Source organism: Myxocyprinus asiaticus, chromosome 23 (genome assembly GCF_019703515.2).
Source record: "Myxocyprinus asiaticus isolate MX2 ecotype Aquarium Trade chromosome 23, UBuf_Myxa_2, whole genome shotgun sequence".
Classification (NCBI taxonomy): Eukaryota; Metazoa; Chordata; class Actinopteri; order Cypriniformes; family Catostomidae; genus Myxocyprinus; species Myxocyprinus asiaticus.
In genome coordinates this window covers 4,807,507-4,833,154 of record NC_059366.1, presented here as the reverse complement: position 1 = coordinate 4,833,154, position 25,648 = coordinate 4,807,507, and the positions used below count along the sequence as shown (strand labels likewise).

General features: G+C 35.8%; 1 protein-coding gene across 1 annotated transcript in view; it reads left to right on the top strand.

The window, feature by feature from the left end:
- Positions 1 to 25,648, top strand: part of LOC127413606 (collagen alpha-1(XXI) chain-like) — a 123,839-nt gene that overhangs the window by 71,604 nt on the left and 26,587 nt on the right. Inside the window, exons 17-21 of the mRNA XM_051650879.1 lie at positions 18,305 to 18,349; positions 19,533 to 19,586; positions 22,350 to 22,403; positions 24,250 to 24,303; positions 24,440 to 24,511. Coding sequence (XP_051506839.1) covers positions 18,305 to 18,349; positions 19,533 to 19,586; positions 22,350 to 22,403; positions 24,250 to 24,303; positions 24,440 to 24,511 — 279 coding nt within the window. The remainder of the gene's footprint in view (positions 1 to 18,304; positions 18,350 to 19,532; positions 19,587 to 22,349; positions 22,404 to 24,249; positions 24,304 to 24,439; positions 24,512 to 25,648) is intronic.

The window sequence follows — 25,648 nt, the reverse complement described above, 5'->3', positions numbered from 1 at the left end:
GCATTGAACTTATTTAATACACGAGTTTCACAATTTGAGTTGAATTACTGAAAAAAATGAACTTTTCCACGACATTCTAATTTATTGAGATGCACCTGTATGTATGTGTGTGTCTGTACGTATGTGTATAATTCATTTTTATTTTTAATTATTTTATTATTATCTATGTCTTGCTGCTGATTTTGTATTGTTTTTGTATTGTTGTACACTGGAAGCTCCTGTCACCAAGACAAATTCCTTGTATGTGTAAGCATACTTGGCAATAAAGCTCATTCTGATTCTGATTAGGGATAAGCAGCTGAGCCAGGAGAAACTGCACATTGCTTAGTTTTATACATATTACATTGCAGGAGAATATTTGTTTTAAATTTGAATTATTTTATTTAAAAGTAGACATTTTAAGCTTTCTTTAGACATATGTTTCATGTTTGTGTGATAAATATTCGCGGAGTTTCAGTTCATTTTTGTGACGTGTTTCAGAAAGATGCTCGCGGAGACAGAGATGGCTGAAAGTGCACCCTGTTTATTTTCTTTATTTTACAAAAGCACAAGGTTTTGTTATTGTGAGTGTGCACAAATAAAAGTAGACCGTTTATAGTTTCTAATGATGTCTTACACTTATCTGTATGCCCAAAAATGACGGAGTATTTTAAGTTGTTTCCGCTGTTTTGCGGACAAAATCCAGCAGAACGCGCCGGCGCGTCCATCGACCCCAGAGGGTTAAGGTGGTTCTTATGGGTCGGATCATACAGTATGCCTCATTCACCAAAAAATCCAAAGCACAAGAACTCATGGAATTGGAAGGGAACATTAAAAGTGCCAAGGCAGAGCTGAAGCAGTCATGAATGTCATCTAATGGCCTCAGGGAATTGACCCTATTGAAATACAGATATAATTCTGTTTTGTCGTGGAAGGTGGAGTTTTAGCTATTCAGGGCAAGACAGTCATACTTTGAGTATGGGCACAAAGCGGGGAAGCTTCGGGCTAGATATATAAAACAGAGAGAGTCTTTTTCTACCATTCCCTCAGTGAAATCTGCTGGTGGTGAAATATTTACCTCAGCCATCGATATTATTAATGCTTTTAAAGAATTCTATATTGATATTTATAGTTCCACATCTTCGTCTACTGAAGAGGATATTAGAAAATTTGTGGAACCATTCGAACTTCCTAAACTGACGACTGATCAAAAAAATTATCTTGATTCTGAGATAACCTTGGAGGAGCTTGGCGAGGTAATTAAGGCCTTGCCTACAAGCAAGTCTCTGGGGCCAGATGGCTTTCCTGCTGAGTTTTTTTTAGATCTTGTGCTACAGAACTGACTCCACTTTTGCTAGAAGTTTATACGGGATCATTAAAGAATGGAAAGATTCCACCAATCATGACACAGGCCCGGATCTGCCTGATTCTTAAAAGATCCAAGTGAGTGTAAGAGATAACGTTCTATTTCCCTGATCCAGCTACACATTAAAATCTTGTCAAATTTTGGCTAAACGATTAGGTAAAGTTATGACATCTTTTATACATATAGATCAGGTGGGGTTTATTGGGGGCCGTAACTCTTCTGATAACATTAGGCGTTTCAACAATATCATGCGGTCAGTGGCGAATGATCAGACTCCAGTCGCTGCCATCTCACTTGATGCTGAAAAGGCATTTGATATGGTTGAATGGGATTATCTTTTTAAGATTTTGGAAATGTACATGTTCGGAAATATTTTTTTTGGGTGGATTAAGTTACTTTATAGACACCCGGTAGCAGCGGTTCAAAGGAATGGATTAATTTCAGATTATTTTACCCTAGATAGGGGCACCCGGCAGGGTTGCCCTCTTTCCCCCTTACTGTTCTGTCTTGCCCTGAAACCATTAGCAGCCATGATAAGAAAGGAAGATGATTTTCCAGGGGTGGTGGCATGGCGCATAAGCTTTTGCTTTAGATGATATTTTATTTTTTGTCTCCGACCCTACTAGATCTATGCCTTGCCTCCACATAATTATTATTTCCTTTTCTAAGTTCTCAGGATACAGAGTGAATTGGTCTAAATCCATAGCTTTGGCTCTTACAGTGTACTGCCTGGTAACGGCTTTTCAGCCGAGCGCCTTCCAGTTGCCCAAACAGGGCATTAAGTATTTGGGTATTTTATTCCCAGAAAATTTGTGTGATTTAGTTGGAGTTAATTTTGACCCTTTAATAAAAAGGTTTTCGAGTGATGTGGGTAGATGGGTTTCATTACATTTATCTATGACTGGGAAGGTTAATGTTATTACAGTTACCTGCTACAATCTCTCCCTGTAGATGTATCTCTCTCTTATTTCATGCCATTTGATAGCATAGTGAAGTCCTTCATTTGGAATGGTAAACATCCCAGATTACATTTCAATAAGTTACATAGGCTGATTGACAAAGGTGGGCTAGGCCTACATAAGAATTTGTTTTATTATTATGCATTCGGACTCAGACATTTGGGTCATTTGTCGCTTCCATCTGAGAGAGCCCCTCCCTGGTTTTGTATTGAACAGGAAGTTCTTGCCCCTATTTCACCATTGCAAAGCCTTTCTATTAAACTAACCGGAGAAGTTAAGTTACACCCCGTTATCTTGCATTTGCACTCAGTATGGACAAAAGTGTCCAGAGTGTTTAATTCGGACATTTATTTAAATGTAGCCTCAAGCATATGGCTGAACCCAAAATTATGTATTAATAAGTCCCCTTTCTGCTGGTCAGTGTGGATTGTGAGGGAGGTTAATACGCTCGGTGACCTATATGAGAGTGGAGTGTTGAGATCCTTTGAAAATATGGTTCAACATTTTGGGATTCCCAGATCTCAGTTCTTTAGGTATTTACAGCTGCACCACCTGCTCTGTACTATTTTTGGGAGTAGCATACACCCCCCTAAAGTGGCATATACTCTGGGAGTGGTGATTTCTGCTTTTGGAAAAGGTCATGAGGCATCAGTGTATTACTCCCTGCTAATTCAGAGTCTGGGGACGGAGCTCCAACTTCTTTCAAGAGATTATGGGAGAAAGATTTAAACTTGGTTTTGGAGTAGGGAGTATGGGCTAGGATTTAAACAAATGTCAAGTCTACATCTAGAGATGCAAGGGTGTGCCTTATGCAATTTAAGATTTGACATGGATTCTATTGGACACCCTCTAGATTGTATAGGCTTGGTCTTAAAGACACACCCACCTGCTGGCGATGCCAATCAGAAGATGGGGATATAACCCATGTTTTTTGGTGGTGTGTTACAATCCAAGAATGGTCGAGGGTTCAGAGTTTATGTGTGACATATCGGACACTCAATTTAAATTTTGCCCCAGACTCTGTATTTTAGGCGATGGGGCAGTCATTAATATAGGGGATAGATATATAAAAAGTTGTGTCCTCGCCGGAGTTATGATCAGCTGACGGAGCATTCTTAGGGGATGGAAGTCAGCTGGAGCACCCTTATTTCAGGAGTGGTGCACAGAGAATGGCGGCATTTGAAGTGGTTACATATAGAAGGCTGGGAAAATTGGATTTGTTTAATAGGAAGTGGGATAGATATTTGTTATATGTTCGGGGGGAGGGGTTTAATTTATATAATTTGATTCCGTATTTTCTGTTATGTTTATTTAATTTGTGAATGGAATCAATAAAAAAATTTAATAATAAAAAATCCAGAGAAATGGGATGAAACGGAGCTAAATTTCAAGTGCCATAACAAAGGGTCTGAATACTTATGTCAGCGTGATATTTCAGATTTTTCTTTTTAATAAATTTGCAAAGTTATCAAAAATCTGGTTTTTGCTTTGTCATTATGGGGTATGGAATGTAGATTGATGTGAAAAAAAAAAATTAAAGCATTTTAGCATAAGGCCGCAACATAAGAAAATGTGAAAAAATGTAAGGGGTCTGAATACTTTCTGAATGCACTGTATGCCCTATGATAATTATTTGGGTTGACTTTAATGGAAAACTAGAGTATGAGATTTGCTTTGTAGTGCTGCAGAATTTTCAGCAACCTCCAGAGTCATAGCTGGGCAGACAGATGCCAAGCAGTGGCGGTGGTGTAGTACCTTCATAGACAATAATTCTACTATCCTACATTTTGCCCTAAATCAGTTATCTGCACAGTTATACTAGCACCTTACAATCCTGCACCTCTAATCCACCCCAAGTTTTTCAAATTTAAAGGTGTCTTCCTAAAAAGGGTGCTCATCGGCCATAAAATCCATTGGGCTGCTTTAGAAACTTAGGATTTGTTTTGTACTTAGAAAACATTTGTACACAAAAAGAATGCTTGTTTAAATCTTTAAATCGTTATTAATTTAAAGGTTGGACCTAAAATGTAAGATGTGTTGCATCCTGTACAGCGCTGGAAAAGTATCTGGTACCACATGACAATGCGGTTTATGTGCCGCGACAGGCTCCATATGGTTAGGATTAGGCTGGGGGTGGGGTTAGGGTATCTACTGCCTGCCAGGAACAAACCGTGGACCCTATGTACAATGGGCTTTATGGGCCGCTTCAGAAGCGGTTGGACAATAATTTACACATGAATAATAAAACTGAGAAACTTTAATAGTCATTAAAATGAAAATAAAAACATAATATAAAGTTTAAGTATTTTCTACAGTATGTGGTAAAATTGCCCAAATGTTGGTTGGGACATTTCCAGTTTTCTGACAGTTGGTAGCAGGGGTGGACTGGCCATCGGTAGTACCGGGTGTTTTCCCGGTGAGCTGCTGGGTAATTTGGGCTTGCCTGTTGCTGCACAAAAACCGGTCCGTCCTACAGGTGATATAGGCAGACGCCCTGGGCTTCCACATGACTGCTTGGATTCCATTACAGAATTAATATTCAAAAAACTCTGTAAGATTAAGCCAATGCAATGGCTTGTATTTTGAAAAACTGGGAAGACTTTTATTTTGAATTTACTTACACATGTGCGCATTAGCTCCACATCCCATGTGGATCTCATTATTTGACATACAAATCACAATAATGGTGACAACCAGAGACAACATATTAAGTATAAGATGAGCTCTGAATAATCACAAAATGACGAATAACTGCAAGTTACAACAAATACAATAACAGCAGCGTATATAAAATCTGCAAACAGTAAAGCTAATAGCAGTATATAGTCATTTGCATAATTTATTCACACCACAGGGAGCTGAAGTGCGGCTTGCTGAATAATGCTCATGCCTGATAAAAATGTAGAAACTAAGTCATGAAAAATATCACTTTGTGGCTATTTGTGTCTTTGAGGCTTATTTTGTTTACAGGATAGCAGAAACAGCGCTTGTCAAAGCATAGGGCTTTTCACTTTTTCTCAAGAATAATCTGGGGAAGAAATTAAAACACTGCAGATATAAAGACACAACAAACTCACTTAGAGTGGAAATATGAGCAATTAATCTGCAAAATATCTGTTCTACACTTTAAGAGGTATGATTATTTTGTTTTACATGTATTTATATTTGTTTATATTTATATATGTACATATTCTGCCCAACTTTGTTTTCATAGATTTTTTTTAAAATTAAACATTTACACATAGTTATGTGAGTAATTGACATGAAATTTTAAGTGTCCTGCTGTGTGACACTTTCTTCATTTAACTATTTTAAACAATATTTTATGATCTTTTATAGCTATGTGTACATATATAATATATTATTATTATACTTTTTGTTTCTACAACCTCATATTAACTAAGACAATTGTATATTTGCACTTCTAGAAAAAAAAGTTGAAAGGTGATTAAGATCTTAAATGCTGACTTGTCACAGCATCTAAAATACACACTTTCCCTTGCACTTTCATGTACATTTTAACCTAACATCTGTATGTTGGGAAAACAGTTTTCTGACATGTTATTTGTCTGAGCTATAACGTGCTTATTTTAGTGCTTTCTCTAAAAAATCCACTCATCACATTTACAGTGGTTTTACATGTTTTAAAGTTATGACAGTTTTTTGTATTGGTGGGGCCCATTGTCATGACTAGCAGTCAATAGAAATGTCTATAAAAAAAAATCAGTGAAATCAATGAACATTTAACACAATGAAGTGTTATGGTGTTTTGTGTTGCAGGCCGAGTTTGGTGGGCCACTCTGGGCCAGAAAGTCAAGGGCCACTTTTTAAAAAGATCAGACTACATTACTTGAACGAACAGCACAATAGTAATGTTTGATGTTTTACATTTTTATTTGCTAAAATATTTAAATACACAAAGAGTTCAACTTGTCATTGCCAAAGTTCTTTTATGGGAAATTTTAGGGGAAGACTTCCCATGTAGTCTTAAAGACACTACTTTAGAAATATTAGGCAAGTCATTGAAGAAGGATGCCATATTTAGCTATATGTGTGTAAATTCAGAGACAAGATACTGTACAAATAAGGGCTCCTATTGTGTTAGAGAATATTGTGAATTCATTGATTTCAACTGACATGGTGTGTTGCAAGGACTTAGAGAAAAAATGGCAGGGTTTGCAAAAGCTATGCTCCATTATACGCTCAAAAGTCTAAAAAGTTGCATTAACAACTCAATTTGTGCTTTGGAAATCCAATTTTCTGTATTTCTGCATGATTTCAAATTGAGATGGCTTTTTCCACACCTTCAAATACTGTACCTCCAGCACTCTTTCAGTTCTTAAGGGCTCATGACATTGATCACAGCAAAGTCATTGTTAACAAAAATTATTATGAAATACTAAACACTAAGACAAAAACTTGCAGTGATAATTAAATATTTTTAGAAGAATGAAAACTAAACTGGAACTATGTGCACAAAATACAAACACAAACAAAACTTAATGGGCCTTATTCATAAAACATGAGCAGAACAGTTGTTTGTAAATGCATTCTAACATAAACTGCCTTATTGAATTGAATGGGACAAGGTAAGAATGGGTATATTAGCCATTTAAACACAAACTTGTTCTGCCTGTGTTTCATAAAAAAGGCCCAATAAAATTACAGAGAAAATGACAATCAGTGTGGATGGTTTAATGCAGTTAATCTCCCAGGCCTGATTTTAGACTCTTGGTGTATTCTATTAAAAACAACCACCAGGTTAGACAAGAGCTGACATCTGATTGACATGTTAAACAACTAATCAACAGTTTGCTTATTGCATTTTATGATAATGGGTCATGTTTATCATAAAATTAATACTGAAACAAAATAGTAAGGTCACTGAAACTAGCAAACAAAATAAAATCTCTATGAATAATTAAATCTAACTAAAACTAAACTGCAGTTCAAAATGATGAAAATCAATTTGTGTAACAAAAAAATATAATAAAAACTAGATATATTTTCAAAACTATAAGAACCTTGGACCACACTGCACAATCCTCAAAAGCAAGAAACATAAGAACTATAATGAATTTGTAAAACATCATAGCCAAGTTTAGTTTTCACCTCTTGTGCTGTTCTTTTCCAAGATTATTTTCACTGACATTAGAATTTATGTCCTCAAAGCAAAGGAAAGTGCTTCATTTTGCATCAAGTTTCCATGATCTTTTACTGGTCCCTGCAGAGCAAAACCAGACCAAACATCTGCTTACGCTTTTCATGGAAAATGCACAAAAAAGCAATTTCAAAGCAGCTTTGTTGGATATAAAGTCTTTGTTTACATTTGAGTTCATTCACAAACCACTGGACTGACCATTACTTCCATATTTAACCTCACAGGAAGCTACACTGATCAGCCATAATATTAAAACCACCTGCCTAATATTGTGTAGGTCCCCCTCATGCCGCCAAAACAACACCAACCCGCATCTCAGAATAGCATTCTGAGATTATATTCTTCTCACCACAATTGTACAGAGCGGTTATTTGAGTTACCGTAGACTTTGTCAGTTCGAACCAATCTGGCCATTCTCTGTTGACCTCTCTCATCAACAAGGCATTTCCATGGATGTTTTTGTTTTTGGCACCATTCAGAGTAAATTCTAGAGACTGTTGTATGTGAAAATCCCAGGAGATCAGCAGTTACAGAAACACTCAAACCAGCCCGTCTAACTAGAACACAGGTTCTGTGTTTATGTTTGTAGTTTCACACTTCTAGATACAATGTTGGTTACAGTGTATGGCCCAGTGTGATTATTAAAGAGCAAAATGCTGCAATTTAATTGTAGAAATGCATAGTCTGAAGGCGTTGCAGGGGGGGCTCTGTAGTGCCACCTAGAACATGGGCATGTTCGGGGGGCTCTGTAGCACATCATTTTTTAGCTACAGTCACCAAACTTTGCACACATGTAGATCTCATCAAGCCAGATAACTTTTGCGCTGACAGTCATAAGCTCCGCCCAACAGGAAGTCATCCATTTTGGATTCTTTGAAAAATGAATGCTCTGGAATTTGAAATACTCCTCCTTGGGATTTCATGTTACAGGTACCAAATGTGGGCGACATAATGCCAAGACATTGACGATGCTAAATTGTGAACGGATTTTTTGATATATCAAAAGATGTTGCCATGGCAACATGATAATGTAAAAAAATGGGAAAAAGGAAGTGTCTCGTATCTTCTGCATGCATGGTGTGATTTACATCAAAATTGAGCCAAATATTTGTCCTTGTGGGCTGATCACATTGATGTGGCTATTGTGGGTCATAGTCGTGGCACCACCAACTGGCAGCAGGACGTATGGCATGTTTAACAGACTTTGTTATAGCCTTCTTGTGTTTATATGAATTGCTTCAAAATTCTTTAGAATAATGTCAAGACTCTGCTGATGTAAAATTGTAAAGGAATATTTGATATCTTAAATACTGTTGCCATGGCAACGCATTAATATTTATTATTCATTTCTTTCTAATTTCGGTGTTTTTGAGGCACTTGGCATGCTTAAAATGTCATGACATTTTACACACACATCAGAGTCGTTGGCCATTAGGGCTGGGCAAATGTTCACGCATGGGAATGTAGGGGTGGGGGGTGGGGGTCTCTGTAGCATCCCCAACCTGTTTACTCTCACTCCCCTTTTTTGGAAAAAGCAAACAAACATAAAATGACCTTTCCAAACTTAAACGCTTGTAACTCATGAATGCTAGGGAGTACAAACCTAAGCCTGGTCTCTTTTTAAAGAAGACACTTGGCAGTTTGCAAGTAAAATCTGTTTTTTAAAGTGAAATAAAAAAGTTATAAAAGATTAAGTTTATTGTAATGAAAATGTATTGCACAAACTTTTTATTTTTTTATAAAAAAAATAAAATATACAAAAAATATCAGCTGAAATGTAAAAATACTAAACAATCAAAGCCATATGTCTAACCCAGTTCTGTTCCAAATTTTAGGTTGATATATCAAAAAATAAACTTTTGGTGGCAATTTGTTCAAACGCAGTACCAGAAATGTCCAATGGAGGACTGCCAAGCTCCATTGGTAAATGATTCCCAAAAGACCACATCTGCACAATTATATGAGTAAACTCGGCAGAAATTGGCATAGAAACACAAAGGAACCAAAGCCACTTGTTTGACCATGTCCTGATATGAATTTGAGAACAATAATACAAAAAGATCAGTTATATGAAAGCTTTTTCTAAGGATAGGACTAGGCATTTTTTTTTCATAAAAAGCCATAAAGGTGGGACAATAAGATATAAAGTAGGGGTGGGCGATATACCGGTAGACATGATAAACTGGTAGAAATTTGCCATGCAGGATACATTTTGGATTATCATCTCTATCGTGGTAACACAAAATTGCCACACGAGAAATGCGTAGAGCACATAACACCTATGCACTCTTTCGGATAAATGGAGTGAGGCGGTGCAAATGCTCATTCCTCAAATTCACTTGAATGAGTAGGTGAGAGGAGATTATGAAGGAAAAGGTGCGTCTTCCATGGTGTGGAATTGGTTTGGCTTTAGAAAACGCGATACCGAGCACAAAACAGCGATTTGCAAGGTTTGTACATTGTGCATGTCGATATACGGTATGTAAATATCCATGTGCGCGTGTCTATCAGTGGTCAGGGCTTCATGTTCGACTGAGAGACATTATGAAACACATGGTTTTTCACTGACAGCTGTACTTGTCATTAGATGAAAAGCATGTCTAGAACGCAAGAAAATGTCACTGAATCCACTTCTGTGGCCCGAAATTTCGTTTGAGCAACTGCCAAGGCAGATTCAATGAGATTCATCCCGCGCTCCAAACAAGCATCCCATCCAAACACGCGCAGCTATGTTTTGTGCAAGTGTTGCATGGATGCGCAATCTGAAACACGCAAGTGCACACGAGCGTTGAAGGGATCCCAGTCCTGTCATTTGTGCTCCAGTGACAGAAAAAGCACAGATCACATCCGCTACTCATTCTGGTTTCTCTCAGTGTAATGTGGGTTTTTAAAATACACATCAAAACCCTTTCTAAAATTCAGTTCGAATGATGTTTGATGTCAGGAAACAAACCATCTATACCGTATGTTCCTTCAGATATTTAATATTTTATTTATATAGATGACTAAAAACACTAAGAGCCTAATTAAGTGTTTATTTATGGATATTGTTTTCAATTTATATGTTATTTTCTTTGTTGCATTGCTTTGAGAAAATGTTAAGTTTCTTGAGGAAAATTAATAATAATAATAATTATAATAAGAAAAAGAAAGAAGAAGACTAGTGCACATCATCAGACTGAAATGTGGCATTTGTTTTTTTTTACTTTATGTTTGTCAACTTGCAAATAAAGATAAAATGATATAAGATTAAGTAGTTTTCATTTTAAAGTATTTAATTCACTGACTGGAATACTTAAAAGTACACATTGCGACATAATATCTAATTACAGCTTAATATCTAATACAATTTTATTGATTTTTCAGAAAACAAAATGTAACTATATCTTGATATATATTGTTATCATGATATAAATGTACTCATAATGTGATAAAAGATCTTGGTCATATCGCCCACCCCTAATATAATATTTGGGATCTAAATGTTAGAAACACCTCTCAAACCACATGTGAAGTGACAACATTTTATTTCACAACATTATATAAGACATTTACAAGATTAGAAATATTATAGTTACTTCTAAAATAACTGGTTACAATGTAAGAGCTGTTTGCAGTCGGAGCCAGCAACTATTTTCATTTTCAACAAACATATATTTTTTTCTGCCATAAATTATACAAGAGTTGGTTTACGTCACTAGATGATGCAGTAAAGTAATAAAACGCTCAGGTGTGCTTATGCATGAACATTAGATGAGCGCTGGTGTGTAATCGCCTTTAGCCCGTAAGCTGCTCTGAGCCCCAGGTAGATCATGCGCTCCTGCCTGTACATCGAGTATTCCTCAACAAAACTGCATGGAAGTTCTACCAAATACATTAGTTTATCCAAAGCATTGTATGTTTGCATAGATCCTTCGAAAAAAGGAGAGGGAACATTTTATTTCGGGTCCGATCAGTCATGCACACACAGCTGCAGTGGGAGACATTATGCCTCCAGGCATCTTGGATGTCAGAGCCCCTCCTCTGGATCGCTCCAAATGATCAAATGGTTGATGTTGCTTTCTGAACTGAGAAAGGCCAGCCCATGTAACCATGGAAACATCACACTATTGCCTACATGACCTGCCAGTCAAACCATTACTAGAGATCTATTGGCCATATTGATCCAGGCAAATAGCCAATGCGCATTTGGTAATACCACGGTGTGTCTAACCTGTGTTAAATGACAGCTCCGGCTGTGAATCACAGATCAAGGTGTGGGTTGGCTCAAAATACACAGAAGAGTCCACAGAATAGGAGAGACATCAATTTTGATAGCATAAAAATTTAGTATCTATATTTTATTGAAATTAGACATTTTTGTTTACATGATAACATAAAAATAGAGGATCAGTCAGGTTTTTCCCCATTTTCCCCACTATTTTCGATGTATTGGATAAAATGGTTGAGTCCATTTTCATCAGTGGACACTCACAATGAAATGCATGCTGTTTTTCTTCAGTCACTGGATCGGATCATAAGCAGAAAACATGAAACAAGTACTGTCTCTCACATGATGCATGTTTTAAAAATGCACTCTTTTAACATTTTAAAATACTTTATGTTTCCACTGTAATGGTCTAATTGCAAAATAGACTGCAGAAGATGAAAGTTGAGTTTTTAAGCTTTAATTTGATACCAAGTTTGTGGATATTGATGAAGATGTTGATATAACACAACAATTTTATTTATAGCCACACTAAAACGGCCCACCTGTTGGCCAGTGACAGTTAACAGGTTTAAAATGGGCGTGTAAGATGGCCTCTGTAGCACCCCCATTTTCACCTACAGTCACCACAATTGATACATATATAGTTCTCATCAAGCTGGACAACTTTCATAATTATAGTTATTAGCTCCACCCAACAGCAAGTCGCCATTTTGGATTTTTTGAATATTGCGGTCTCTAAACTTTGAAATACTCCTCCTAGGGGATTCATGAGAATGTCACCACATTATGCCAAGACATTGAAGATGCTAAATTGTGAACAGATTTTTGATATTTTGAACGATGTTGCCATGGCCAGGCATTAAATTAATGGCAATAAATGGGAAACAGGAAGTGTCTCATATCTTCTGTGTGCAATGTGTGATTTAGATCAAAATTAAGATGCATGTTTAGTCTTGGGGGCTAATCACATGGATGTGACTATTTTGGGTCACGTCATAGTGCCACCACCCGGCAGCAGGAAGTGTGGCTCTTACAACAGACTTTAAAATAGTCCTCTTCTATTTACACAAATTGCTTCAAAATTGTTTAGAATAATGTCAAATGCCAAATGCATGTATCCACCTTGCATTGTTTTCCAAAAGCCACCAAGTGGATATGGACCCATAGTGCTTGGGCCATCATCGCTGCTTGCAGATATATTTTATTTGAGTATAGTAAAGTATTTTTGGGTCAATGAAAAGTAGAGATGTCAAAGAGGAGGAAAATAATATATATATATATATATATATATATATATATATACAGTTGTGCTCAAAACTTTGCATACCCTTGGAGAATTGGTAATATATGTACCATTTTTAAAGAAAACATGAGTGAGCAGGCAAAACACATTTCTTTTATTTCTTATGGGATTCATATTCAACTGTAGGTTATAACAGAATGGCACAATCATGAAACAAAACATGGCAACAATGTAAAAAAAATGAAATGACCGCTGTTCATAAGTCTGCATACCCTTAGTTCTTAATACTGTGTATTGCCCCCTTTAGCATCAATGACAGCATGCAGTTTTTTGTAATAGTTGTCTATGAGGCCCCAAATTCTTGCAGGTGGTATAGCTGCCCATTCGTCTTGGCAAAATGCCTCCAGGTCATGCAAAGTCTTTGGTCGTCTTGCATGAACCACACGTTTGAGATCTCCCCAGAGTGGCTCGATGATATTAAGGTCAGGAGACTGTGATGGCCACTCCAGAACCTTCACCTTTTTCTGGTGTAACCACTGGAGGGTCAACTTGGCCTTGTGCTTAGGGTCATTGTCATGCTGGAAAGTCCAAGGGCGTCCCATGCGCAGCTTTGGTGCAGAAGAATGCAAATTGTCTGCCAGTATTTTCTGATAACATGCTGCATTCATCATGCCATCAATTTTTTACAAGATTCCCCGTGCCTTTAGAGCTCACACACCCCCAAAACATCAGTAAGCCACCACCATGCTTCACAGTGGGGATGGTATTCTTTTCACTATAGGCCTTGTTGAGCCCTCTCCAAACATAGTGCTTATGGTTGTGACCATAAAGCTCTATTTTGGTCTCGTCACTCCAAATTACAGTGTGCCAGAAGCTGTGAGGCGTGTTAAGGTGTTGTTGGGCATATTGTAACTGGGCTTTTTTGTGGCATTGGCGCAGTAAAGGCTTCTTTCTGGCAACTTGACCATGCAGCTCATTTTTGTTATATATATATATATATATATTTTTTTTTAGAAATATGATCTGTTTTCATATTGATTTAGTTTTTGTTTGTTTTTTTCAATCTCAAGGTAATTCTACCATCCTAAAATTATGCCCCACAAAAATATAAAAAGGGAATTTTAATCCAGAAATTGAAAACATGTTAATCATAAAAGAGGTATTCAAGCCATTGTCTGTATGAACTGAATTTAGGGGTGAAACACCGAAGGTGCACCAAGGAAAAGCGCAGTGTCATGGTAGTAAAAACTAATTGGTTACTGTATACTAACTAATTACTGTATATATATTTGCATGTTGCCCCTGATGGCAGCCATATCAACCATACATAGAAAAAATGATGAATATTTGGCACACTTATGGGGGTGTGCATGAATAGACACTGACAAAGTTTGGGGTCTCTAGGCCAAACTCTATGGCACCACCACCAGTTCAGATATTCACATTTCTTTTGCTTAGAACTTTTGAACCATTTGTCCTAGAAACAACATTCCTTTTGTCTAATTTCTCTCATGATAATTGTAATGGATCATTTACCTTACAACTAAACCCTTTATATTATTTTGGATCGTGACATTTTAAAATTTTTTGCTTGGTGTGATTCGCACAAAAATTATGATCTTTAGACCGAACCACACAGAAATTAGCCGTTTTTGGAATAGCACCTCCTTGTGGTCAAAATTATATAGAAATTATTTTATTACTTAACTTATGAATAATTGGGCCTAAAGTCATTCCTTTGGTCTTTTCTTATTCCCTGGGTTATGCAGAATCCAGTGATACCCCATCTGTCAGTGTCAGCCATACTAATTCTCCCACATTTGGAATTTGAATTTCTCCCATTTGGAATTTTTGTATCAAAAACATTTTTTTTCCTCTATTCCTCAAACTAATTTCCTCTAATCTTTCAGCCAAAGCCATCCAAAAATTTTAGAGAAAAAAAGGGGTCATCCTAGGGGGTACTTTTTACAGCACAAATATTTTGATTGTGCCAACACCATAGGAGATGTGACTGTATCTTTGCAATGTTTTTTTTTGTTTTTAACAAAACAAAACTTGGAAATCATTGTCAACACCATGACCTTAGTACCTTAGAAAGTACCTTAGCAGTTTTGAGACGGCACCACCTAGTGATCACCTAGTGCACGTTTATTTTTTGGCTACTCCACCTGCAAATGATATCCACTTCTCACCAGTTGTGGCTCAGATGTGCTTTGAACCATGCTGAACAAAATTAATCAAATACGTTTTTTTTTTTTTTTTTGTTCTAAACAATTTGATCGAGGGAAAAGAATAATTGCTTTAGCTGTACTTTGCTGTGCTTGCTCTTAGCTTGGCAGTTTCCTCTGGGCAACTGTCAGACTTGTGGTAGGGTGGTGCAGAGGATTGTGTGCTGGACTAGAGATCAGAAGAGTCCTGGATCAAACCCTCCTTGGGATGGCCCATAAAGCATTGCAGTTTTGGAATGCACATCAAATCCCATTTATCCCATATATATTGAAATGGATCCTGACACAAAAATGAGCATCATATCTTTGACCATTTTATGAACAATTAAATGACTAGTTGCTGTGTGCACTCACGATTACATGCATGGAGTAGAAAACGCTTCTCTTGACAAGAACATTGCATGCTTTGTGCATAATGCATTGCCAGCCCTGATTTGAATCATTTAGTGGCTGCTGACTGATCCAAGTCTGCTTGTGGTTCTATCCAGAGTATATTTCATATTTAAAAGCTCTTTGATACTGATCGAGAATGTGAGACCCGAGGTGAAACCGTGGACTAAACCACAGTCATCAGATGAGTAAACCTGATGTTAGAATAACCCAATCAAAGAGCTGTGGTTATTGATTACAAAGCATGCAAGTGTAAGCACATGTTTTGCACTGTTACCAAAATAGAAAGCAGAGCTTGAACTTCTGGAAAACTTTGAAGAGCAGGAAATGTTTTCTGCAGATTATATGTATGCACACATCCATCATAAAGAGGAAACGCTCAAACAGGAAGTGTGCATGACCACAGAGATACTTTAAAAGGATGAAAAAATCAAATCTTGGCGGGTAAGCGGTGTTCTACAGTTAACCTTAACTTTCTAAAGATCCACAATGTTACACTTTCTAAAAGCATAAAACAGTCATTAATCTTTGCATTGGTCTGTTTTTTTTTTTGTTGTTGTTGTTTTTTGGATTTTGATATATAGTGTTTTCTATTTTATAGCATAAACCTCTTGGGATATTTCATCAAACATTAGCCTAACATAAAACTAGAAATTTTAATGCCGCTTTTTAATGGCCCGAGCAAAATTGGAAACCACATTGCTAGGATGCTCTCAGTGGCTGCTAGGGTGTTTTGTGCGATTGTTAGGAAGTTGCATACTAGCTCAGACAATGATATTCTGGTCCAGAGATGTGGCTTCAATGTAAGTCAATGGAATTTTATGCCTGTTTAATCTAGGGTATAGATACAGATTTTCTAGATTTGATTCGATTCCAAGTCACAAGCTCTTTCGATTTCGATACGATTTGATTCTGATTCATCTGGGTATATTTGTGGTTGTAGTGTCCATTTTTCTACATATAAAGGAAATTTTCTGTCATTTAATGCTGTAAATTATTCAGGGAAACTTCTTGGTACATTACAAAAATATGAATTTAAAATAAATATCAACAGGGCCCAAAATATGCAGTTCAACTGCTATTTATTTAACAGATATAATAATCAACACAACCAAAAATTTGGTAAACTATAAGTAAAAAATTGATCTTGGAATTTTAAATCAGTATAAAGGGTTCAATGCAAATTAAGCACAGCTGACAGCATTTATGGCATTATGTTGATTACCACAAAAAAAAAAAAAAAAAGCACAAATTTAGGTTACAGTGAGGCACTTTTTTTTGTAGGCCAATTTTGTAGGGTTTAAAGGCAAAAATGCAAAACTAATCATTTTATAAAAGTACATGAATTAAAACTTGTGTATCGTTTTAGGGTTTCAAGGCTTATGGCATAAAGTCGTTGTGGCAACGAAGTTGTAAAATTGGCTATAACTTTACACAGATTTTTTTTAAGCAATATTACACTACAAACATATTGTTTTTGTCTTGTGGCTATACTTATGAAACTTTATTTGAACATTTACAGATTGGCCCCATTCACTTCCATTGTAAATGCCTCACTGTAACCTCGATTTTTGTGAGGGATGAGGTGAATTTTTGTTAGTGGTAATTAACGTTTTGCCACAAACAGCAATTAAGCTTAACTTGTATTGTGCCTGGAATATTCCTTTAAGAATCGATATAATTAATCGATTTTACAAGTTTTATCATTTGCCAGTCTGTTTGCTTAATAAAGTAATAATACCACTCCTTTCCTCAACAAGCCACATGTTTTCAGTCATCATTTATCATTTAAATGGTGATGTAAAAATGTAATACTTTGGATTAAGGGTTTATTCAAATTGTAATCAGTTTACTATTTTACATTATTATTTAATGGTAAGCCATTTAATCATTTAATGCTGGGCCATCAAACTTATAAGCAAGATGTTATTAATATCAGAAATGTATATTATGATAACCTGTTATGAAGGATATAGATGTCTCTTACAGCAATGTATCAAGAATGATGCGAAACACACAGCCATTATGCACTCACTAAGTATCATTTTCCCAACTTCCTTGTTAAATTCCCCCGAAGAAATACTATAAGACTAATGAGGCTGTTGCATAATGCACGGTTAAAACAAACAAAAAAATCTGTACACAATAAAAACTATTAAAGAATATAAGGTAGTAGCCTACTAATGTTTGGAATTACCAACACACAGGTTACAGCTCCCAGTTCTTCAACAAAGATCACAGTATTGTGGCCACTTAATTTTTGTAAATGGTCCCTATAAAGTTGTTTATTTTTAATAATCATTTTAATATTACATTTTGTACATTGCAGTACCTTGAGATTTAAAACTTCATCCTCCTACAAATTGTGTAGGTTTGCTATTGTATCTCCAGTGGAGCTGGTCCCTATATTATAGTGGTATCTGAATTTAACAACATCCTGTTAAAACTATTACTCTCCCTGGCTGACAAAGCTTCAGGATGCCAGCAGGGACGCATTTCATAAGTGATTAATCCAGACATCCCATGCATGTTAGCTTCATCAGAGGCCAAGGAAACCCTCTGCTGTCTTTACAGTACACTGTGTTCACCATGTACCATGAATCATATGGTACAATTAGCACCTCCACATCCAATAACAGGATTTTAAAATGTACTTGTTTGTGTAATACTCTCGTGGTAAACCTGTTTAAGAATTTTATAAGTCTCATTTCTCCAATGTGCACATTTTTATAAAAGATTTGGGCAAGTTTGTTTTTTGTTCTTTTCAGGGCATGCCAGGTATACCTGGAAATGACGGTCTGAGGGGAATGAAGGTAATCGTTTTCTTTTTCTCATGTGGCCACTACAGTTGTTTTTGCTTAAAGGGAATGCTTCTGGCACTTTTTAAACCTCAATTTGCAATTTCTGAAAAAGCACCACATATGCTAGTTGCACTATTGTTAAGATAAAAGTAACACGAATGTAAAAGCCCATTTCTGCCACAAGGAAAAAAAAAATATTGCTTTGGTAAGTCATAATTATGAGATACTAATCCATATTTATGAGATAAATGTCATAATTACTAGATAAAAAAAGTCAAAATTTTGAGATAGTAAATCATAATTATGAGATTATCATAAAAAAGATTATCATAAATATGTTTTTTATCTCATGATATGGCTTAGTATTTCGTACTTATGACTTTTTATCTAATAAATATGACTTATCTCATAATTATAACTTACTATCTCAAAGTTTTGGCTTTTAATCTCATAATTATGATTTACTATCTCGTCATTTTGATTTAGTATCTCATAAGTATGACTTTTTATGTCATAAATATGACTCTCATAACTGACTTTTATCTCATAATTGTGACTTTTAATTGCATAATTGTGATTGTTAATCTCATAATTGACTGTCTCATAATTTTGATTTACTATATCATAATTTTGACTTCGTATCTCATAATCAAGACTTTTGATCTCATAGATATGACTTTATCTTGTAATAAATCATAAAATGAGTTTTTATCTGACTTAATATCTCATAATTTTTACTTTTCATCTCACAGTTATGACTTTTAATCTCATAACTGACTTACTATCTAAATTTTGACTATCTCATAATTTTGACTTCATCTCATAAATTTTACTTTGTCATAATTTCTCATACATATATTTTTTTTATACTTTTTATGTCATAAAATGTCTAATAATAGATTTTTTTATCTCATAATTATGACTCAGTATTTCATGACCTTTTATTTCAAAATAATGACTTTGAATGTAATAATAATAATAATAATTATTATTATTGCAGGCTTTTTATTGCATAAATATAATTTAGTATCTAATAATTATGACTTCCTAAAGCAGCTTTTTTTCCATATGGCAGGAATGGGCTTCCAAACAAATTTGACTCATTGTAGTATCATAAATGAATCCTTTGTAGACTCTGTACAGCAGAATGGCCACACCAAACATTGAAAATGTACATGTTTTGTTTTCTTTAAAGGGTGATGATGGTTTGCCAGGACCAAAAGGAGCCAAAGGTATAGCTGGAGACCCTGTGAGTAAATCTAAAGCTTTTGAAGGGTTGAAAAGTATAAGGGAGTGGTGACATCAGCCGAAAAGGAAAGTTGTTTCAGAGACAAAGCAAGTTAATACATTTTGATGCAAGATGACAAAGACAGTGATGGTTCTTTTTTGGAATAACAACCTGGGCTGGGTTTCCCAATAACGTTGCAACTTAAGGTTTTACGATCATCTTTACTAACGCCCCTTGTTATTTTACAATGGAGTAACGCCTGTTTCCCAAACCAGCACATGGATCGCTCGTTATAAAGTAGCACATGAAAATAATGCGGAAATATTGGCAAGCCATGAAAACTGTATGTAACCTTGTCGAGGCGCCGAAAGTTATTAACTTCTGAATTTAATTACAGAAATAATGATGGCTTTGGTAAGAATGGGTTTCAGATGTATTGATGCTCTGCTTCATAGGTTATGCAGTTCTAGGCAATGTGCACTTGTAGTCTGACTGTCATTATGCAACATGCAATTTGTGACAGCCATGTAAACAGACTATAGGCTACTGGAGCGGATTTGAAACAGCCATTGGAGGAAAGAAGAAGAGGAGGAGGAGGAGAGAGAGAGAGGGGGAGGGGGAATCACTCATTGCACACTCTCACTATCTCCTTTGATAACCATATATTGAATGATTTTTTCAGACCGATTTATTTCAGTTTTAAACTGTGGGGTCACATTACTCAAGTGTGTCTTCTTAAATAATCTGTTTAATAAGAATGTTGATAACCACAACAATTAATTTTGACTTGTCCCTCCTTTTCTTTAAAAAAAAAGCTACAATTTGTGTTACAGTGAGACTTACAATGGAAGTGAATGGGGCCAATTTTTGGAGGGTTTAAAGGCAGAAATGTGAAGCTTCTAATTTGATAAAAGCACTTACATTAATTCTTCTGTTAAAACTCATGTATTATTTGAGCTGTAAATTTGTATAAATTGTTTTTACAGTCGTTTTAGGGCTTTAGGGTTTGTTAACATTACATCATCATGGCAACAAAGTTGTAAAATTGGCTATAACTACACAGAAAAGGTGAGTAAGTGATTATATCACACTAAAATCATGTTAACACACATATTGTTTACATCTTGTGGCTATACTTTTGAAAAAGTGAGTATTTTAACATTTATGGATTGGCCCCCATTCACTTCCGTTGTAAGTGTCTCACTGTAACCCAGATTTTTGCTTTTTGTTTGAAAGAAAAGGTAGGGCAAGTCAAAATGAATTTTTGTGGTGCCACAAATGCTGTCGATTAAGCTTAACTTGGATTGAACCCAGAATATTCCTTTAAGTGCTACTAACAATCTACTTAGTGCTTTGGAAAACCCAGCCCTGGTCTCACAGGCTTTGTTCACACTGCAGGGAAAATCCGATTCTTTTCTCAAATCTGTTTTTTTTTTTTTTTTTTTCATGCTGCAGTCACTTTTGCTTGCACGACCAAATTAGTTGTAATAGTAAAGTTGCACACTTGTGTTTGTTCACCATGCATGGGAATATAGCAATGGATGTTTTGCTATTGATTTTTATTTTTATTTTATTTTTTTATGAGGGCAGTATCTGAATATGAAAACATTTGTAACAAACAATAGTGGTAAAAAATGGAAAAGCTTGCATATGCTATTTTTGTTGCTGATATGATTCGCAACTGTCCCATTTTAACCAGGATGTCCCAGTATGTTGGCCGAAATTACAACGTCCGTAGGTCTTCTTGTTGCAAAACCTGACGTAACAACACATGAAATCCAATCTGACCATTCAGACCGAGATGCATTAACATAATCTGATGTTAAGCAGATTCCAAACCACCTACAAATGTGGTTTGGATCAGGCTTGTAAAAATCAAATTTTATGTGTTTTTGTCCTGTACAGTTTTTCAAAAAAGTTTCCAAAAAGTTTTTTTTTTTTCTGCCTTTGTGAGCATAGACATAGAATCACATTACTATCACTATATTTTTGTATTTTTGCCTATTTTATACCTATACTTTTTATATGGCCCGTTGTACGTATCGTGGCAGTTTCCTGGTGAAAGGAACACTAGAGGCGCCACAACAGCGACTTTTTCATTGTCACACAAATCACGAGTAAAACATCAGATTATCAGTTCATGAATGCTTACTTTTTGCCATGTTCCTCACACAATGTTATCTCATTGCTTCAAAACACTTACTATAGTGCATGACTTTTTAACGTTTGCATCACATAACCAACTACATTTCCAAGCTTGTTCAAGTACGATCAAATTGTGTGGTAGCTCAGCTGACGTAGCACTACCACAAAATGCCGTGGTTGTTTCAGCAAGACGTTTTTTTCATGTCACATTTGCTTTTATATCGGGTAGGTTTAGGTTTAAGGTTTAGGGTAGTGAGGTTGGTTTTGTTGATTTAAAATTTGATAGAGCATTAACCTTAAAAACCTCATCTGTTTGGAAGAACATTTCACTCGCTTTTAGCACAACACGTTGGACATTTCACCTCTGAACTGCTGCAATACGTGTAATGAATTACGGAATATAATTTTGAAAAACTGTCGCTACAGTCACTTAATTGAACACAATTCCAGCCGTTGCAGGAGGTGGAGGTTTGAAAAATAAGAGGGCTGTTGCAAAATTACATTTTGATGAAAGATTATGATGTCAAATATTTTCTTTGAAATAATTTTAACTGAAGGATTGTACACAGTATTGTATTACGAACGTAAATAGGGCTAAAAGTTTAATCATCTAAAGTGATTGTGTTTGTCTTTCTGCAGGGCGTGATGGGTTTGCCTGGAATGCCGGGGTCAAATGGACAGCCAGGCCCTAAGGTCACTCACATAATGCATGTTTTCGTCTTCTAAATGAAAGATGTCAGTCATAATCTCCTATGGAGATCATTGAACAAGAGCAGCTATTGATTACTGAGTTGGAGACTCTTTTAGATTATTATTGTTATTCCAAGGCAAGAACAAGGCAGATGACTGTTTTGCCATTGATTAATGATGTAATGTCAAATGTTTCTCAATCACCTTTCATAATCTGTGTAATCATGCATGTGGATTGGTGCAGAAAATATGTGATGGCCTGTAAATGGTTACAATCCTTCAATCTTGTTCTGCTTCAAATCATTTGTGAGACAACAAAGTATCTTCACATTTTTCAATCTCATAGTTACCTTCAAACTTAAGAATGCTAGTCAACAATGCTGTTCTTTATGGCTCATTGAACTCTTTTTGAGACAAAATGGACATATTTTATTTTATTTTAACAAGACAGAGTGTAGAAATTTTGGCTGAAAAAAATAGTCTGAAAGCATTTTGTTGCTGAAGGCATTTGTCTGAGAAGTTTTAACTCGGGTCATGTTTTTTTTTTTATATACTTTTGCCTTTCCAAATTCATTTTTATTTTAATAATGTTTCCTGCTAAAAAAAAAAACAAACAAACAAAAAAAAAAAAACTAAACCATCCTAAGGTCTCAGCTAGTTTAAGCTGGTTTAGTGGCCAAAACCCCTCTAAAAACATAAATTTTAGCCAAGACTAATAAACCACTTTAAGCATTTTTTTTTCTTTTTTTCTGTATGGCCAATTGAGTAATTAAAGGTGTAGTGTGTAATTTTCATCCAATACACTTTTTGCCAAATTCCGCGGATATCTCTTCATGGTCCGCTAGCTGTCCATTCTGTGTGTGCGCTGAAAAAAAATCTGGTGTTTGTACACACTCCTGGCTTTGTAAATGGGAAAATAAGTGTTCCTTGGCAATGCGTGTGCATGAATTTGGGAGGTGGAGCTTCTGAAGGAGCACTGAAGGGAGGGGTGTGTTTGTTTGGCTTTTGAGTTCAAATATCGGCATTCTTTCTCAGGAATCGCTTACTCCACCTTTAAATCAGTTAATTCAGTCATATTTCAGTTAATTAATTCAGTCTTATTACACAGCTCTCTGGAATATTCACTTCTGATTGGTCAATAGCGCCATCTAGCGGTCTGATATTTCTGAGTAACAACCGCACATCCACATATTAGACCGCGATTTCTTTCTTCTCACATAATTATATAATTTTAATGCAAATCAATGTTTCATGTCCATTTATTTGTTTATTTGGCAAGTAGTCTTGTAATAAGCTGGATATTGAGGAGTGAGACAATAATTTTCACAGAATAAACACCGACAGAACTCTGACACAAACGGAGGTGGATTTTAGCTGTTCAGCAATTATTTCTTGTCTGTTCAGCAATCATAAAATTACATAATTTCAACACAAATCAATATTTCATGTCCGTGTATTTATTTATTTGGTTAGTAGCAGTTAGTTTATTTATTTGGTTATTTGGTTACAGACACCAGTTACTTATTTTATATTATGGTGATAAGTGCACCTTTCATGTTTTAACTTTTCTTTTCCAGCAAGTTTGTGAAAATTTATTTCTCATAGCAAATATGTGCGATATATACCCGCTACCCATTATTGAAATATGATGAGTGAATATTAAGTGTTTAATTTCCCCTGTGTGTCCACAATAGGCCCTTAATTATTTGAGTGGGCAAATCAAAGTATAATTTTAGTTTAAACATTTTATAAGTCACAACTTCCAATTTTGCATTCAACTGAATTAAAGATGCACTTAATACAAGAACTACCTGATTAACTTGGACACATAAACTCTTTCCATCATTAGGGCACTAAAGGGCAAAGTGGAGAGCCGGGCCAAGCAGGTCTTCCAGGGCAAGAGGTAAAATATTCTATTCCGATTAAACATCATCGGTTTGTTAAAGGGAAAGGAAATGTACTGCTTACAGAAGAGCAAAAGATAATGTAGTACCATCTTCATACACCTATTTATCTCTATATGTGCTGTTTTAATGAAGGGTAAACCTGGAGAACCTGGGCCAGCTGGCCAGCCAGGACATCCAGGAATGCCCGGATTAAAGGGACAGAAGGTACAGTATTAATAAAGATTCCACATGACATTATGTATTGGGTTTGGATCTGTCATACACTTATTAAGCTTTCTGAAAACCAAATAATTTTGTTACTTTACCCAAATTATGTTTATGTCCTCTGAAAAAAACACTGACTTTGCATTTCTGGTCAAACTTGGAGGCAAAAGCCCAGTTTTATGGTGAGTGGATTTTCCAAGTGAAGCTCTATTAACTTAAGGAAGGTAATGATAATTCATACCCTGGCAAACAAGAAAAGCATTCATAAAAATGTTTGTGGTTTACAGGCCTTGAGCGCATTCATGAATTATTGATAGCAGTTTCAAATTTTGGAGTTTAATCTTAATGAGTTTTGATTTACTCTCTGTGTTAGATGTGGAAATATTGGTATAAATCAGTCATTAAAAAAATAAATAAATAATTATATATATATATATATACACACACAAATATATGTACACCAATCAGCCACAACAGTAATTAATTCAAACCAGTCTGGCCATTCTCTGTTGGCCTCTCTCATCAGCAAGGCATTTCTTTCCACAGCACTGCCCCTCTCTGGATGTTTTTGTTTTTGTTTTAAACACCATTCTGAGTAAACTCTAGAGACTGTTTTGTGTGAAAATCCCAGAAGATCAACAGTTACAGAAATACTCAAACCAGCCCATCTGACACCAACAATCATCCATGCGATAATCTAATTAGCCAATCATGTGGCAGCAGTGCAGTGCATAAAATCATGCATATAAGGGTCAGGAACTTCAGTTAATGTTCACATCAACCATCAGAATGGGGAAAAAATGTGATCTCAGTGATTTGGACCATGGCATGATTGTTGGTGCCAGATGGGCTGGTTTGAGTATTTCTGTAACTGCTGATCTCCTGGGATTTTCACAATTTTCATCAGTCTGTGCTAACGGAAATTCAAAGCACTGCCCCCAGTGGCAGAAGCAGTTAGTGTTGTTGAGCACATGTGCACATGTGAGCTCCAGTTTCTGGGTAAAATGTCCACAGAGTGGTGCCAAGGTGAGTTTTAAAGTGAGCTGTTTTTATTTGTAAATTATCTAATACAGTCAACAGGAATGCATATTTTATTAACTCAACCCCCAAACTACCAAACTTAAATCTAAACCTAAC